Consider the following 18,401-nt stretch of genomic DNA (forward strand, 5'->3'; position numbering starts at 1 on the left):
CATCCTCCGATCAAGTGAACAAGTTTAGTACGAATTTCCACCGCCACGTGAATTAGCGCTTATCACGTTTATCGACATTGGCGGTCACGTGTCATGTGAACGATTCGTGGTACCCACACATTTAAGTTTGTTTTCGTGCACATCTCTTGTATAATGCCTATGCATATTCATATGTGTAAGTGCAACGTTGGAAACAAAATTATAATAGAGGCGAAACTTTTGTCGAAACCTTTGATCATGAATTTTTTAACGCTAGTACAAACATTAGCAATGTTCGTTTTTTGCAGACTGTTATTTTTATTTAAATGAATGCTCTTACAGGTTTGTGACGAATTATATATGCACATATGTATGTATGTATTTATATTTCAATAATCAAAATTGTCGTGGTTCTAAAGATACATTTGTACTAAAGATACATAGCGTACAAATGTTATATACGCATGCGCATCTGAATTTAAAGATGAATATTAAAGATTACAGCGCATGCTCAATAGGCATTGTGCGTGTCACTTTGTGACTTAATCAAGTTTGAACATTATTCAAATAATGTATTTTGAAAACAAATATTACGTTATTCGGCAAGTTATTATATTGAAATAATCGTGCATAAGTTTATTTGCACGTTATCAAATAAAATAATATCTTCTATCATTCCTTATTTTGATAAATAATGATAATTCATATAATGTAATGATTTTTTTCAAATTTTTAAATACTTTGGTTTTATATATGATTATATCTTTATATACTACATTTTTCAATTTATTCGATCAAATACTTCTCGCCAATTGTAATATTTTATTTATAATTAGTTATATTTTTCTATTTTCTGTCTGGAACATTATTGGAATAAAGGGTTTCCATGACCCTGAGAATGTCGATATTACACAATCATTTAGCATTAAATAATTTCGCTTAGTGTTATTTATTTAGCACAAATGCGTTTATAGCTTCCATCGACACGAAAGTGTTAATGAAATATATGGTTTGACCGTCTGATATTCGCGCGTTCTTTTCGCGCATGCACGAAACTTTCTCTAAAAAGATGGCAACGGTCTGTCAACAGGAGCAGAGTTTTGTCTCAGGCCATATCTATAGATCAACGAACTTCGAAGTGAATGCGTGGTACGAGAAATGTCATGAGAACGACGATATTCCACGAAGAATGCTAAGTGATTTGGAAGATTTGTTTCGCTATAAGAAATCATAACTTACATGTAACATTCGTTATTTGATACACATCTCGATAAGAGTGTGACGTTTACCAAAATGGCACTACAAGAGGATGAAAACACCTGGTGAGCTAATTCGAAAAGTTTTGTCGTATTTTTAAAATGCTGCTACTCTATTTCTTCATTGTACTTGTAGTTTCAACAATTGTCGCATTGTTCTAACAAATTGACATGATTTTTATAGCACAGATTTGTGATTATACAATACGATTTCAGTGTCAACTTTCTGTGAATACTTGAAAACATTAAAGAACTAAAAATAATCAAATCTACATATTACTATGCGTAATTTCTACGTTTTACCTATTTTATGAGTTATCTTTCCTGTTGATTAAAAGTTATATGGAACTGATGTAAAATCTAGTAGTATTCTATTTAGTTCGTTTCTTTTATATACAACTATTCATTTAATTCTCGTACATAGATTTTATATAGAAGTTACAATGTAATTGCTAAAACTGTACATTGGATTCAATAAATTTGTTACATGTATTAAATTATAATACTTCAGGGTTTTAGAGCTGGAAGCAGCATTGTTAGATACTGTGGCACCATCAGCATCCGATATATATGCAATTTGCAAGGGGCAAGCAGTTCCTACGAATTTAAGGCCAGACGTATGGCAAGCTTGTTTGGATGTGACTGATCGAGGCAATCAATTAAGTCATTTCAATGAAGTTTTTGATTTACCAGAACAAAATTTAATTCGTGATGATTGTCAGCAACTGGTTGGTAAGTTAGAACCTTATGATTCAACGAAACAAAACTTATAAAGATATAGATATGACTCTTATCTTATGTAGAATTGGATCAGCCTTATCTTATTCACACACATCATTTGAAATCATATGTCTTAGATTACTTCGAAATATTACACATATTGTGTTGAGTAATGTTGATATAATGTAGATACAGATGTAAAGTTGCTCAAAAGTCTACATTGTCATTACAATACCCCACAAATATGTGTTTAATTGTAATATTTTTATTGCAGCAAAGTTAGGAAATGATGATGAGGATAAAGTATCAGTCGTTTCTGATTTAGAGTCCATTTTAACATTTTATTGCAAAAGCAAAGGGAAACAGTATATGAGAGGCAATGGATGGCTGGAACTATTGGGTCCTTTAATAGCTTTAAAACTTCCTCGTAGCTCAACATATAATTTATTTTCGACAATAATAGATATTTATATTCCTAGGTACAGTATCTGATAAGATAATTAGCCTCAAATAACAATGAATGCAACTACTCTATTTATGCACTTTCAGAGGAGAAACCTACAGTTCTGTATTAAGATTGCTTTTGCTTTATCATGAACCAGAACTATGTTCTTTCTTAGACACAAAAAGAGTGTCTCCGGATCAATACACAAAAGGATGGGTAACTACTTTATTTGCTGGTGTGTGTTCATTACCAGCTGTTTGTACCATGTGGGATTTATATTTCATGCAAGCTGATCCATTCTTCATGTTATTTCTTTCACTTATTATGGTAATAAATGCTAGGTAAGGTCTGCAAAACATGTAGGTGCGTACATTACTTAAAACTCAAATACTGTTATAACATTTAGTTTACTGTTCTGTGTAGGGAGCAAATTTTAAGTATGAAAGACAACGATAAACAGAATATTATAGATGCAATAGCTGCTATGCCTTGTGCTCTAGAAGCGGAAGATGTGACAGACTTTTGTTCATTGGCGCAATATTACGCGATGAAAACACCAGCCTCGTTCAAACAGGATTTATATCCTGTTTTGTTCGGTGAGGCTTTCGATGGAAAATATATATCACACGCGTTGTGCTTACCTGTGTCAGCTCAAGAGTTAGTCGAGAACTCTATTGAAAGTCCGTCCGTACCTAACACATCTGTTGAGTCAGTCAGATTTTTCCTAGTGGATTGCAGACCTGCTGAGCAGTACAATGCAGGACATCTGCCAACAGCGTTTCACTTAGATTGTAATTTGGTACGGTCTTTTTAGTATTTCATTTGTGGATTCAAATTTTATTAAAATCCAAGGATTGCATTTTAGATGCTACAAGAGCCAGCTGCATTCGCCACAGCGGTACAAGGATTATTGCAGGCACAACGGCAAGCATTAGCTGTTGGGTCGCAAGCTGGTGGCGAACATCTTTGTTTTTTGGGAAGTGGAAGGCAAGAAGAGGATCGCTATACGCATATGGTAGTCGCATCCTTCTTGCAGAAGCATACACAATACGTCAGTATGGTCACATCAGGATACCAAGGTAAAAAAAAGTAATTGCACTGTTCAAGAATGCTGGAGGAAATTTAATTCTGCTATGCTATGTTACACCGTTTTAGCCATACATGAGTACTTTGGCGACGAAGTCGTTTCTAGTCTTGTCGATCACAATTCGCAGCATTGTTTAGTATGTAATGCTAACATGTCCGAAACAAATTCTAATGAAACGAGTCCTGCCAAGGTGAAGAATAACAATTCCTACTTTTTCGGGAAGATAAAAAAAGTGAAGGGAAAGTTGTTCGATTATATCGTGAATCCATCAGCAAGTGTTCATAACAATGTGGAAAGTAGGAATGGTAAAGATTCAGAGTATACTAAACGGCAAAAAAAGACCGCCCCTGTATTTAGCATAGATGATGACCAAGAATTAGGTAAGTACCGTTCTTTTTTTTCTACCGAAATTCTTCTAATCTGCAGGAATAACAAAATTATAATATTGCAGATATGGTAATGACTAACCACGAAAGCGAGGAACCCGTTGAAGTAGTCTCCATCCAACAGTGGATGAAGGATCCAAAATTGCTACATTCCTTTAAATGCCAAGAAGTGAAAGTGAATAGAGATCTCTGTGATAGGTGAATGTTTTAACAAGTTAAGAAATGTATTGAACCGCGACTAGGCGTAATGTGTAACAATAATTTTTCTGTTAACGTTTCACGCATGTTTTCTTTTCAGTATACTTTTGGTTACTGACACTCACCTTATTGTACTCCGGGAAATACCAGAACGAAAAGGTGCAGCGCACGTAATTGTCAAGCGTCCGTTGACGAGTATTGTTAAGATTACTTCTAGAAAACGAAACTCGGATTTGATCACATTCAAATATGGTACAACGCAGTACAATGACATGGTCATCTCGGATATGGACAAATTTCTAATTCCTAACGCGACCGAGGCTACTAAATTGATCACACACCAAATCCTAAACCAATTGGAAACCACCAATTAATGTTTAAGAGTTTTATAAACGATCGCGCACGCTGATCCAACACCCATAGATATGTACAGATTATTCGATATATTTTAGAAAAGTTGTCACAGATAAGTGTGAGATTCGACAAATACTTCTTTTTATTTGTTTAACCGATTACGATGTTCTTACTTAAATGGTACTACGTATACAACGTGTCACATTAATATGTATTTAATAATGAAAGTCTGTAATTTGTAGATGAAGATTTTAACATGAGCGTGTCATATATAGAACTGATTAATACGGTGTCATTAATAACAATACGCGGCCAAACATGATTTACAACTGGATTGTAAGGTTTTGGTGATTGTACTAAGTCATTATTTTCAAGAATTTCCACGTACTATTTCTCATGCACTTTTTCGAATCTCTGAAAAACATACGATTTCCATAGGAAAGCATTTTTTGCATTTTTTATTGTAATAACGTCATAATGAAAGTTGATGATTCTCTGAATTTATTTATTATTTCACAAGTGGCTAAACGGTGGCCTTACTAGCAAAAAAGAATGGGAGAGGTAATGGACTTTGCAAATTATTCATCGACATGAGTATGTAGGAATGAATGTAATGTGCCATGAATAAGGATATTGTTGATTACTCTGCGAAAAGTGATTTGCAAGAAATGGATTGACTACTTATTTCTAATGCATGTAAGAATGCTTCAATGCTTGAATAAATGATTCAAGTAAACATTTTACAATTTATATTAGAGCAGATGGAGCAGTGTACTACGACTAGAGTTGTCAAATTTCTAGCATTCATCTATAGAACGGAAAAAGAAAATAAAGTCCATCAGAGATTTGTGATCAGCTTCTCGCAATTCAAATTGTACAAATACGATTTGTAATACAACGTCTGTATACATATACATAATATTAAATTAATAATTTATTAATTTCTTGAATTCAAAAAACTTTAAATTTCACGCTGGTACGGCATTTCTGAAACACATTGATGTATATTCTCTATACGTTATGATGAACTGATGATTGGTCCTAATCTAATATAATTCAAAGAATATTACACATATATGGTTATAATTGCATTTTATAGAACCTAGTCTTGCAATACTTGTCTTTATACAATATTTACAAATGGTACAAAATATACGGGGAGGATAATGATATCATCACTTTGCAGGCATACCTATTACACTGCCTGATTATATTTCGAAGAATTTTTAAAGTTTACCATTTACCACTTTTCAAAATATCTGTAAAATTCGTGAAACAGATTGTCTTTTATCAACATATACGTTCGGAGGATTATGTGGTATAATTCTCTTTGAATTAGTTAATAGAAGCATAGCACTATGTATTAAATAAATTTATCTCTTTGTAATTTGGGACAATACCATCTGTAATAATTGTTAATTTTTGTATAAATTATCAAAGCAAAGTTTTACATAACTACAACTTCTTTATTATATTACAAATGGAATTATTTTTTAGATGCACTTACGGTAATCCTACGTTTCAGATCATTTAATAATAGTTATATCTATATTTAGTAACTTATCAAAACCTTAAATCTTGTAGATACTACCCAACATTGTTAATACTTGTAATAATAGCAGTCTGTATCATATTTAATAATATGTATAACGAATTCAATGTAAAAATAGAAAATTTTCTATTTATGTGCTTCCGCAATGATCGACGAGCATAAACGGTGGGATAGTCGATGACTAAAGAAACTTAATAGAATTCTAAAAATAAATTGTAGAGTACTGTAAAGCACTTAAATACAAGTTTTCAGTTGTATATGTAAATAAATTTTATGTAATGCGTTTAAATAATATGTATTTTTAAGAAATTGTAAAAATAAAATATAACTATAGCCATTCTAAAAAACATCAGTACAGATTCAAGATACTTCTGAACTACTATAATTATTAAAATATAAATTGCAAAATTTTGTTCTACTTCTTCTAATATTTTAATTATTTCGGATATATAGATACATTACGCAATACATTGTAATTAAAAATTTCAGCATAATTTAATTTTTCGTAATAACTGCAATGTAAACATTTTTGTTAGATACATATATTGACTTTAATAAAATTATTCTGCAATAAAATGGATAGTTTCTTACGTTGTGTATGTTACATATATATATAAAGACTTCATTTTAGGCTTCCGTATCTAAAATAAACAATACATGTAAAAAATGTTTTTCTTTTATGACTATATTTAAAAAATACGTATAACCTTAGCTTCTATATAAAACATTTTAGAAAGATATAGCATTCATAGTCGTATTCGCGATGAGTGTTAGTGGTATACTGCTGGCGAAAATTACAAGTCAAATCGCATCGCGTGTTTCAAATGGAGCGCCAGGCGTATGGATGCGCGAAAAGAGTGAAATGGCAAGCAGAGTAAAGTGAAACGGCCTCGGTTTCTCGTTCGTGTGGCACTTTCACATAGAACCTGTTCGCTCTTTTTTGTCTCTATTGTTTATCTCCTTTTCTCTTTCTAAAGTAACTGCGTGAAGGTAGATGCGCAGTAGAATGGTGGGGATAAAAAGGTTCTTGAGTGGGGAGTTATTAAACTCTTGAATCGAGATACGACTATACCTATTCAATGCGGTGAGGGAAGTACATATGTCAGTATTAATTGGTATTAGTAGCGGTCATGTCATGATGATCCACATTTCACGAATACAAATATTATTAATATAATAATATTAATTAAAAAAGTTTACAGTCTGCAATGGGATCTATAAATTGGGGGGAATTATTTCCAGGAAGATGGAGCCTTGTCATTTTTGTTTCTTATATGGCACTTTTCGTGAACCAGGGTAATGTTTGTATGGTTAAGTACTTTAATTTTATTTTTCGTAATAAAAAAAGTAAGTAACTGTTATTTGTAAATAATTGTGTATAATAAATAACAAGAACAATGAGAGATAGAAGAAACAAATGTAAAAATTCATTATCTGAAGGTATCAGTGCGATATGTAATTTTACCGGCATCGGATTTGCATGGTACACACACGTGATAACGTATCAGTGACAGTTATGACTTTTTACTCAGTAATATTAACTATTCTTATTATCATCAACTAAGTATATTTCCGACAGATGACCAATGTTGTTAAATAATTAATTTCATTTTAGGTATTATCGTAACTTGGTCACAGAGAAATGGAAACTATGAATACAATATCGTGATGGTAGTATTAATGACTGAAGTGATGAAATTGATCGTCTCTACAATATTATACTGCAAAGAGTAAGTAAAATGATGATATTCTGTGAAGCAAACAAGCTGTGGATCCAGGTTATAGAATCACTGTATTTTTAGTAATAGCGTTACAAGTCTTTGTCAAGAGGTCACAGGAAATAAAAGAGGTAAATGAATATTTCCACAGGAGGTAAAATTTATAAAGTAGCTGATTCAATTATTCTAGGCTTATATTTTATTGAAACCTTTAGCCTATAATACAGAGTTATTCGCTTAAAAGAAAAAAGTAGCTTTAGTTATTCACTAATGATGTCTAAGACATAGCACTTGTGTACACACCTTGAGCAAACCAAGGAACAGATAAGATAAATCAACAATTTCGCTTTTGCAAGTATAAAATTATATTTCTGTAATGATCCAATGACTTTAACATTGAATTTTTATTGAACAAAGTGATTGTTATTAGGATAATTATTTTTTGTTTTAGTGCTACTATTGTATATGATTCCTTCATTTTTGTACTGCCTGTACAATAATCTGGCATTCATTAACTTGGCTGCATTTGACCCAACAACTTACTATGTGTTGTTGCAATTTCGTGTTGTCCTTACTGGAATTATTTTCCAGGTACTAAAATAGGATTTTCATATGATTTAAAACAGAGCTAAAATCTTTTCTAAAAAAAATGTTTCTTACAGGTAATTTTTAATAAAAAATTATCAATGAAACAATGGTTATCCTTGATAATATTAACCATGGGATGTATGGTAAAACATATAGATCTGGATTTTAATGTTAACATTTTTAGTGCCAAAATTAATCTAACTAGTAATATATTCCTTATATTTGTACAGGTGTGTTCAGTATACAGTTACTGCATAGTAATGTATAGCATTTAGTAAAGTTTAACATGAACGTTTAAAAATTTTCAGACAATTTGCTCCTGTCTGGCTGGAGTATACAATGAATACTTGTTAAAAGAACAAGGGGCGAATATTAATATTTTCGTACAAAATATATTTATGTACATTGACAGCATTTTTTGTAATCTTGTAGTATTTATAGTATTATACATCTCACAGAGTAATCCATCAGATATGTTTAGTGAAATTCATCCTAGTGTAATGCTGCAACCAAAAGTTATGTTAATTATGTTGAATAACACATCAATCGGAATAATTACTAGCTTTTTCCTGAAGAGCTTGAACTCTATACTAAAAACATTCGCCAGTGCATTAGAGCTGGTATTTACCGCAATTTTATGTTGGTTAATATTCAGTATTCCTATTTACCCAAACACAGTGATTTCTATTATTATGGTAAGTTATGCGGTAATTCTGTATTCGCAGAACCCAGTTCAAAATGTTAAGAAAATATTACCGTTATGAGTTCTATCTATTTCTCATTATTATATATTTATGTACATTCAACTTCTATTGTTCAAATGCGAAGTTACGAACATGTAATGAATTTGTTTTGTTAGTAAATATTTATTGTTAATTTTGAAAGATTTGTTATGTACCATAATTGAAGTTTATAGATTCAGACTGCAAGATAGTTCTGTCTTTATTGTCTACTAAATATAGTGGATTATTTTATTATCTACATATAATAAGTAGACGCAAATATTATGTGCGAGAAAATTGTAAACAAGCCACACACTCATACTTAAATTGTTTTCTATTGTACTTGCAAAAAATATACATGTAGTTTTTCCTGAATCATCAGCGTTTTTTTTCTGTTTAATGAAACATGTAAATTTACATACTAATTGCCTAGTATTAAACTTTATTTCTTCTACTATAAATGTTCACAATTGTTATAATAATGAAAGATTATTAAAAATTTAGATTATTGAACTTTTACAAATTTTTTTCCAAATTTCTTATTTTCCGTAATTCCGTCCATGAAAACGGTACTTTCTGTTTAAATAATGTATCTTTCGTATATACGGGTAAACCGTTAGAATAATCAATCATACAAATTTTGTTTTATCTATCCTATTTTATCTGCACCAGTCAAACACTCGTTCATTCGTTGTTCAATCTATCACTACGTGAATTGGCGGGAAAATTTTGAACCATCGGCACCAATGATATGTTAATATTTTTGGCATGTGCGCCCGGGTTGAAAACTACACTTTATTACTTTTATCAATAGCACATTAACCAGTCATTGATGTAGAAAAATGATGTTTATATTTTCCATGTAATTACCTTTTACGGATAAAATTTCGTAACTGAATTTCCAAAACTCCTTACGTGAAAGTACTTTTGTCACTGTCATTGCATTATACATGTTCGATTCGATTGAGTAACCTTAAAATTAGAATATTATAGTTGCATATTTGAATATAAAATGCAATTTCTATTGAAATTTTAAGGAAAGTGTCATATTTCGGGATACCACAATGTATTGTAACTGTGAGTACAGTCCCCATCTTCCGTTTACCATTATATTTGATTTTATGTAAAAGCGTGGACAGTATTATAAAAAAAGTGAGGATTATTCAATGGATAAATAAGCATTTATAACTGCGTATTAAAATATATACATATATATAATTGCTGGAAAATGACGTGAATAATAGTTTTTTCTGTATCGGAGGGATTTGAATGGCGAAAAATTCAGAGGGTGCTCTATTGCTTTCGCTATTGTCTCGCCGCGTAGTGTGGTAGCGATTAACTATGTGAAACCGTTTTTCGAGAAGAGGGGAGAGGGTGGTCGATAGTGGCTGCAAAACCACCTTGCTCGGTGAACCGGCTCTTGGGCAGTCACATGTCGACAGTGGTCGCGTGAATTTCGCGTTGGGATCGTTGCCCTTTGATACCGCGTTGTCTGTCATCGAACGTGTACTGTTACAGATGAACCGAGAAATGTTCGTGATCGAATCGATCGGCTCATAAATGTGACCAGTGTAGCAAGTGTGACACATGCATTATTACAACATATAACTTCTTTGATTCTCGCCTGTGCACGACAATCGGGTAAGTCAGCTGCGATTTTTACAGTTTATAATGAACAGAACCGTGGCGCACTACACTATAAACGAACAGTTCAAAGATAGATTTTGCTTCTTAGCTAGTACTTCTGCGATCTTGACATCTCCAACAATATTTATTGCTGTTGGTAGCCATAGACAGTTTGGACAGCGAAGGCTTATAAATAAACCTTTTAAATTGACTGTGGTATATTGACAAGTAAGTTAACCATTGTTTTAAGTTATAATTGTTATAGCTTCGAAATAATCCGTTAGAAAATCTTGCATTATCTGTCTTTGATTTATAAAAGATTAATAAGTACTTATTGGCAGGTAAATTGTTAATAAATTGGTAATAGAATGCGTAATTATATTTTGAATAGAATGCGAGGTAACGAAGCTGCGTATTAGTGTTTATATTCTCTTGACGTATTTAAACGACTGGAGCAGTCCATGGTGACGTATGCAACGGCATTACGGCCACGTGACAACCGATAAAATAAAAGACCGCGAAAAGTTAGCCTGATTGAAGGTATCGACTGTAATTGATTCGAGATCGAATTCAATAAATTAATTCGATGTTCAATTTGAAAATTTGAAATCATGTAGTAGTATCAACTGTTTTCAGTCAACCAACGTGAAATTTCGTTGCTTAATAAATGGTTCGGGGAAAAATGATTAGATTGGGAGTAAATTTCTGGCCGATGATTGAAATGGCTGCTGGTACAGCAATTAACTTTGGATAATAGCAAAATAATTGCTAGCAGCGCAATGCGTGAAAATGTAGTTCGGGGAAAAGCACAGCGCGAGGAGGGAAAATGTTTCGCGCCATATGTTAGGGAGGGACGTGTTCACCCTACACGGCCCCGCAGGTGGACAAACCCTCTCCCCCAGCCGGGTCTCCAGACGCACGCACGTTTTCTTTGGATTATGCAATCGCCTTTCGTGTGTACTACTTTTATGTGGGGTTCGTGTCGTGAGATCCGATGATAAACTCCACGACTTCGCCTCGATTCTTTCCCAGCCTTTTTTTCCTCTTCCGCTTTCTTTTTCTCCTCTTTTTTTTTTTTTTAATAATATCGGCCGCCGAGGGCCGGATTAGGCGACCGTTCGCTCGCGTAATATTCGACATGAAAATTACACGGCCGAGTTACCCCCGGTGCCCGATCACGAGTCCATTCCGAAAGTGTCACTCGCGTCAGGTGTAAACATGCATATGGGAGATCGAGACGCTATTTTCAGGTAATCGGCGATCAGCGAGCTTGTTGCCTGTATAATTAATTGAATCGAGCCGCGATCGACAATGATAGGCTCGCATGATTCACGAAACCTGCACGTGAGAGGACCGCGAGCGAAATTACCAGTGAATGTCAGCCTGAAAAGCCACTCGATTTTCTTCGAATTTTGCACGGTAATAGGCACCCTGCTATCGGCGTTTCTGGATCCTGAGGTTTCACATTCAAATATATCCTAACACTGTAGTCTAATTTCGGCTGAGTAAGTGCAAAATGAGTATGGGGTAGAGGGAGAAACGAATTTGCTAATTTGTCATCATCACTGCAAAAGCGACGAAACTGTTCTTTGCGCGTTAGCAATATCAATTTTAATCGATCCAAAAATTAGTTTACACTAGATAAATCCATCAAAGTTTGTCAAAATGGGAAGTAGTACTGCACCATCCTATTCCAACACATTTATTTCCATTTCTTGCACCAACATTGTTGTAAACGAGTTTTAAGATCACTTTTTGGACCGACTTCAGCATCTGTATGATTGGTTTGTCTATTATTTTTTATCCTATTCGACGCCATGCATGTTATTGTACGTTCCACATATTTCGAAAACTAATCGCATAAGTAACGATATGTACTTTCGACAGTACGATGCCATAAAACTTAAATATAAAACGTTACCTAAAGCGAATGGAAAATTACAATTTCTAATAAATCAGCAAACGTCCTAATACTTCATCAATCAATGCTTATCCCATTTATACTCATCTTCGTTGTATCAGCATTGATTCAAGAGGGACACACCTGTCCAGGAAGAGTCGGACTGGACAGGGGAGTGAGACGTTTTCTCGTAAACTATGCATCACGAATTGTCAGACGTTGAAATTTGCATCGGGGGGAGACATCCCTCGCGTATCTCGCAAACGAATATCGAAGCATGTTCCGTGACCGCCTGTGATTGATTCTGCAACCGGGACCGGAAGCCGTGTGTGCGTCAGTCGCTAACTGGTTAGAGTCTCGCTAATGTCAATCATTTCGTACATTCGTAAGCCAGCATGTGCCGGAAACGGAGGAAATATCGCTGATCGATCACTGTAGAAGGCGGAAGCGAACGTTACAGGTTACCTGGAATATAGCAGCCTCGTCCTCGCGACGTGTCTCCCGCAAAGCAAGTGGTATCATTCAATTTTAATCGGGCTTAATATCTCATGGCGATCTAGAGCCGCAGAGTTTGTCCTGCTCGCTGGGGTTGAAGAGTCAATTCACCATTTGTGCGTTAGCTCCGCCGTCGTTAGGCTCGTTTCAGTTTTTATCTATCTCTTATTTGTTTTCAATGTAACGTTCCTCTGTGATTTCCACGCTAATTTCTTTTCAGTTAAGCCGCGTGCTCTATCGTAGCTGTTAATTTTCACTATCGATTCGCAACACTTGGAACGAGGCTTATTTTTACTCCCTGTACTCGCAAGACTAATTATAGTTCTCGTGATCCTATCAGCTGCGTTGTTTTGTTATACGAGGACAATATTGACCCATTCTCTGGGCCTGTTTATCTCTCTCAGAGCGCTTTGATTGGACTACTATTCCGTAGCGAATAATTAAGCTCGTGACATGTGAAGAACGAAATCCAACATCTAAAAATGATTGAATTGAGAACCTAAAGTTATGAAAACGAATTCTTGCCGATTAACTCTCGGAAGTGCGGACTATTTCTTCAGCAATTCTACAAAACATATTTTTAAAGATATTCTTTACAGACTTACTCTAGTCTTTCTGTTGTTCCTAATTCAACAGTAATTTATTTCATTGAATTGTCAAAAATTGTGTAATCAAGTGAGCGATTTAGATATTTCTGAATCAAAATTCGCCCAACTACAGCCTTGCGAGAATCGAGGAATGTAATTGTAGTGTAATCGCAACGGTCAGAGGCGATGATAACGCGGCCTCGTAAATATGTAACGAATCCTGTCGATCAGGTCCGTCCTCGCGTGACTCGATGAACGATCCGGAATCAAGGAATCAGTTTCTGAAGAAGAAGATGGTGAAGAACTTGCAGTGCTCGAGGGACGAGACGTAGGGTAGTGTTATGTCCGAGTGCTTCGAGTTCTCGTCATCTATGACAGGATCGACGGACCCGGGGCCTCTGCAGCCCCCGAAGGATCCCGCGGCCCTTTCTGCGCAGTTGGCACCCTTCGATTTCTGCTCGACACCCGAGACTCCAACCCGTCGAAGTCATCGTCACCGTCACTCAAGAAAGATGACATTGACCTCGCCGAACGGACAACCTATACAGCTCACTCCTCTCTGGGAACACGTGGTCAGTATCGTACGCTCTGTCAAAGCTACAACCTTGATAGCGGAACAAAAGCAGCGACATTTTAAACCTTAATCTCTGAAGAATCACATCTAGCTAACAATTTGAAACAACTCGATGGTTAGGGATTTTTTTTTAAGTAATTAGTACACATACATTGGACTACTTGTAGTAAGTTTTTCACTGCAGAATCGTGAAGAATGGTTGAGTAATTGCTTCTGGGATAGGGTCTGTTTCTTTGGAAAATATCATTATTAATAATCAGTGAACCAAGGTGGGAGCAGATTCCACTTTATTAATGGAGAATCACAATAATTGTTAATGTTGTTTTATTATTAATTATCGACTACAAATTGTCCAGTACATATATCATTCAACAAAACACCCGTCTTCAGAAGACGTTCATTAATTTTTTCATGAAAAATTTCCAAGAAATCCTATTCTCTTCAAGTCGTTGCCTGGACATCACGTGTCAACATATTTGATATTAATTTTGATGGAATGGGAAGATAGTAAAAGTCTGGTTTCGATTGTCATGAATGCAGGTGCGTACTCGTAAATTCCCGAGCGAGGTCGACACTCGTCTCACGTTCCTGGAGATCTCGGAGAGACTGCGTGATCCAGAATGGGAGGTGCGTCAACACGCTGTTCGCGTGCTGATAGACGTGCTGCCGACTTTGAATGCCGACACCGTGGACAAGGTCATGCAACCAGTGGTACCGGAGCTGGTCAATAATTTGGGCCACCCGGCGCCGGCGGTTCGAAAGGGTGCCTTGGACGCGCTGCGGGTTTTTCTCGTTCACAGTCGCGATCGCGAGAACACCATCAAAAGGGTGAATATTCAATTTCGATTTCAAAGATTTGTGAACCACTTTGATCACGGTAAAACTTGGGAGGTTGAATAGCGACCAAAGCTTCTGAAAATATTATCAAGCAAAACAATTGACTATAAAATAGACGAAATTCATCTCACTTTGTATCCCGCAGAACGTAGCTCCGTTAAGATATTCTGTCATTCATTTCCGTCGTTTACGTGTTTAATTTAAATAAATTAACGAATTGAATTTAAATATAAAAAATTTAACATGTCATACTCGATAAATATAAAGTAAATTGTGCTTAAAAAATATGATAAAGTAATTGAATACCCGACAGTAGCTGGCTCCAGTATCCTATGTCATATTTCGAGTACCGATAGTGAGACATTGTAGAAAGGTTTTTAGACGGCGTTGCGGAGATCAACAGAGTCGGGGTCTGAAGATCTCATGACGTAACACGTTGATTCGTTGATGTTGATGCGCGGGCACGCCGCGACCTTGCACTTCGCTTATCCCCACTATCCGATCCATCGATCGCTGGAACGCAATTGCATCGGGGGTTGTGCACGTTGTCTCGGCAGATTCTTCAGGATGGGCTGAACCGGTCGGAGGCGCGGGACTCCTTCCAGACAAACGTCACGACAGGGGTAATCCTGAGCGTGCCGTCTTTGCTATTCCCATCTTCGAATGGTCCTTCCGCTAGTACTCAGCTTGTCAAGGATGCGACGATCGTCTTAGCGTCGAGGCTCGCCCACGTGCCGCATCAGGAAGCTGTGCTGAAGTCGTTGATGAAGATCAGAGACGCTGTCGGTGTGGATGAGTTCGAGAGCTACTTGGAGGATTACGACAACAAGCTGAAGAGGAACATCGAGGTCCTGTCGAAGATTTACAACGTTAGGTCGAGCAAGAAGCCGCAGAGGAGGAACGCTGATGGTGAGACACTAGAACTGGTATTCGGAAGTGTCTTTGAATGAATCATGGAGACTGTTGAGTCATTAGGACTAAAATTTATTCTATTATTATATTCTATTCTATTATATTTCATTATTCTCTTCTATTCTATTATACTCAATTATTTTCCATTATATTCTACTGTATTTTATAATATTTTTATATATATTCCATTATGTGTCCTAGAAAGTGAAGTAAGGCTTGTAATTAGACAATTTTTATTATTTTATTTAATTGCTTGACAGTCAATGTTTCAAGGCTTAAGTGATGATTCAACAATTTTGAAAATTTCACTCGCATCCCTGTAGTTCTAATAGAAGGCTGTATAGTCATAAACTGAAACATAACATTCGGTTATCCTTGAATTAATAGTCTCTAATTACAGTCTACTTTTATAAAGGTATCGAGAAATCGGATAAGGAGCGGGACCGGAAGTGGGAGGAGAGCGACAGCGATACCTCTGGCATCGTTGAAGAAGAGGACGAGGTGAACAACGGAGCAATGCCCGCTGCTCGAGTGGTGCTCGAAACTGAGATCAAGTTCAACGAAGAGACGGCGATCACGATGACCATTCTAGAAGAGAAAGAGGACAGCGAGAAGGAGCAGGACGAGGAAAGTGGAACGGATGTCAGAAACGACGGAGAAAACAAGGACTCGTCTCCGGATCGCAAGAAGACGCCCAGAAGGGTGCACTTCGGAGGTGAAATAGTAAAGCTGAGGACACCGGACAGCGATGAGACGGAATCCATTGATGCGACACCGAAGACTAGGATCCCGGTTCCCGTTTCACCGGCGACCAAAATGCCGAAGACGCGGAAGAGACCTTCTTCGCAGCCTTGTAGCCCGCAGAGGAACGCCGAGAAGCCTAAGAGGGCTACTAGGTCGATGTCCAGCAGCCCCAAGAGAGAGGTCTACACGCACAATGCGCAGCTGAGCCCTAAGAAGAGCATACTAGCTAGAACCAGCAGTCCTGCTGACTCGAAGAAGAAGAAGGAACTTGAGTCGTACGAGGCTGAAGAGAGCCCTTCAAAAGGAATGAAGTTGGAGGAGCCTGAGAAGGCTGTCCAGTGTGTACCAGGAGTAGGTCATTTAGTCGTTAACAAATGGATAAGTTCAGACGAGAAACAAAACGAAATTTTGGGCTCGGAGGTTTCGAGGAGCCTGAAAACTCCACAGGGACCTGACGACGCTGTTCGGAACAAAAAGGATGTCAAGGAGGAGAAGAATCTGCGGGATAAGAGGCAGGATCTGGCAGATACTACGATTGAGAATGATCGAAAAAAGACAGCCGAAGAAACGGAAAAGGTTGCAGATCCCAAGGTGGACTTGTTCTTTGGGTCTCCGGTGGAAGACCACGAAGAAAGCCACAATCGTAATGATGGTTTACCTAGCGCCAGAGATTCTATCAATGAAGTGGCTGTATCTGTGGATAACATGAAGTTGAAAAGCAGTTCAGCGAAGGAGGTTGTTGATGATGAACGATCGATGAAAGGCGATAAAGCCAGTGACAAAAGTGGAAACACTGTGCAAGGAATCGACGATTTGGAGAGGGTGTCTGAAGAGCCTAGCTGGGAGGAACTGGGCCTGGTGGAGCGGGAAGTGCTCGAGGATTTGCATAACAAGGTCAGCTAACATTTAATCAAATAGCACTAGCATGGCGTAGTTTGATCCTGTTTTTACCTAGCAGTTCAAAGGTATTAGCTGGTTGTACAGCTTTTGGTGATTAAACTTGGGTGAAGATTCTTAAATCCTGCTAATAGGCAACAGTTTCTAAAGTATAAAGCTGACGTTGAGAAAACAGTAGCTTGAGTACGTCAAAAGATTTTACACAATCTACAGTTGATCTGGAGAAAGTACTATTGGAAATATATAAAAAAAAATAATGGACAACTTGAATTGGTCTTTATAATCATTAGAATTTTCTGCTGTTTGAATTCCCTTTTTGCCAAGCATTTTACAGACCTGCGTTAATGCTGTTGCAATAAGAAACATTCTCACGGCGATCAATTTCAAATAAGGCTTCGTAAAGTTGTTTATCGCCTGGTTATTTTCATAAGCAATGACTATGTACGTGCACTTCGAAGACTCTAGAGTAGATATAAAAATTGTATTGTCCCATCGGTATAAACGTCCAGGGATCAATGAAGGGACACTGACCAGCAATCATCGACGTATATATTTTTTCTCCTTTGTCCGTTCACGACCCCTATTAACGCGGGTTTAAGGGGAAGGACTTTGGGACAGATCGTTCTGATACATCCGCGGCGAACTAGGTCAATCGATTTCGTCGGCAAAAGTTCGTCGCGTGGCGTAACGTGATTTAAACCCCATCAATTAAGGCTACGTGTGCTTATCGGACTTTAACACGTCCCCTTAGTTCTTGCTCTCTTTGTTTTTCGTAATCGGCGAGCGTTACAACCGGTGAGTGATTTCCGTGGCCGCGACAGTTC

At 36.6% G+C, this 18,401-nt stretch overlaps 3 protein-coding genes across 6 annotated transcripts in view; all 3 read left to right on the top strand.

Moving 5' to 3' along the window:
- Positions 1-13: 13 nt before the first annotated feature.
- On the top strand, positions 14-4,832 carry Tbc1d23 (TBC1 domain family member 23). The gene is made up of 10 exons (XM_078187981.1): positions 14-175; positions 1,070-1,301; positions 1,747-1,967; positions 2,230-2,434; positions 2,505-2,741; positions 2,824-3,199; positions 3,266-3,479; positions 3,556-3,867; positions 3,939-4,071; positions 4,172-4,832. Exons 2-10 carry the CDS (start codon positions 1,273-1,275, stop codon positions 4,443-4,445), a joined length of 2,001 nt encoding a protein of 666 aa, XP_078044107.1. The 5' UTR covers positions 14-175; positions 1,070-1,272; the 3' UTR covers positions 4,446-4,832.
- Positions 4,833-7,042: 2,210 nt separating this feature from the next.
- Positions 7,043-9,380, top strand: Senju (UDP-galactose transporter senju). Its single transcript, XM_078188995.1, has 6 exons — positions 7,043-7,273; positions 7,593-7,707; positions 7,780-7,826; positions 8,147-8,286; positions 8,358-8,513; positions 8,592-9,380. The coding sequence occupies exons 1-6, from the start codon at positions 7,186-7,188 to the stop codon at positions 9,045-9,047; spliced, it is 1,002 nt and encodes a 333-aa protein (XP_078045121.1). The 5' UTR covers positions 7,043-7,185; the 3' UTR covers positions 9,048-9,380.
- Positions 9,381-10,436: 1,056 nt separating this feature from the next.
- The window catches only part of LOC144473288 (uncharacterized), a 33,194-nt gene continuing 25,229 nt past the window's right edge, over positions 10,437-18,401 (top strand). For 3 of the 4 annotated variants that reach the window (XM_078187042.1, XM_078187070.1, XM_078187062.1), the window contains exons 1-5: positions 10,437-10,646; positions 13,845-14,185; positions 14,728-15,015; positions 15,582-15,933; positions 16,352-17,574. In XM_078187042.1, coding sequence (XP_078043168.1) covers positions 13,955-14,185; positions 14,728-15,015; positions 15,582-15,933; positions 16,352-17,574 — 2,094 coding nt within the window. In that variant the 5' untranslated portion in view covers positions 10,437-10,646; positions 13,845-13,954. Of the gene's footprint in view, positions 10,647-10,740; positions 10,860-13,844; positions 14,186-14,727; positions 15,016-15,581; positions 15,934-16,351; positions 17,575-18,401 lie in introns of all 4 variants that reach the window. The other variant, XM_078187051.1, reaches the window with a different exon arrangement.

Source organism: Augochlora pura, chromosome 2, assembly GCF_028453695.1.
Source record: "Augochlora pura isolate Apur16 chromosome 2, APUR_v2.2.1, whole genome shotgun sequence".
In the NCBI taxonomy this organism is placed as follows: Eukaryota; Metazoa; Arthropoda; class Insecta; order Hymenoptera; family Halictidae; genus Augochlora; species Augochlora pura.

Excerpts from the sequence above, each read along its gene's own strand:
- Senju (XM_078188995.1), top strand. The coding sequence starts at position 7,186 with ATGGGATCTATAAATTGGGGGGAATTATTTCCAGGAAGATGGAGCCTT. Across the intron at positions 8,287-8,357 it reads TTACTGGAATTATTTTCCAG|GTAATTTTTAATAAAAAATT; the intron begins GTACTAAAATAG and ends TGTTTCTTACAG. Across the intron at positions 8,514-8,591 it reads TATTCCTTATATTTGTACAG|ACAATTTGCTCCTGTCTGGC; the intron begins GTGTGTTCAGTA and ends AAAAATTTTCAG.
- Tbc1d23 (XM_078187981.1), top strand. The coding sequence starts at position 1,273 with ATGGCACTACAAGAGGATGAAAACACCTG. Across the intron at positions 2,435-2,504 it reads ATAGATATTTATATTCCTAG|AGGAGAAACCTACAGTTCTG; the intron begins GTACAGTATCTG and ends ATGCACTTTCAG. Across the intron at positions 2,742-2,823 it reads ATTATGGTAATAAATGCTAG|GGAGCAAATTTTAAGTATGA; the intron begins GTAAGGTCTGCA and ends TGTTCTGTGTAG.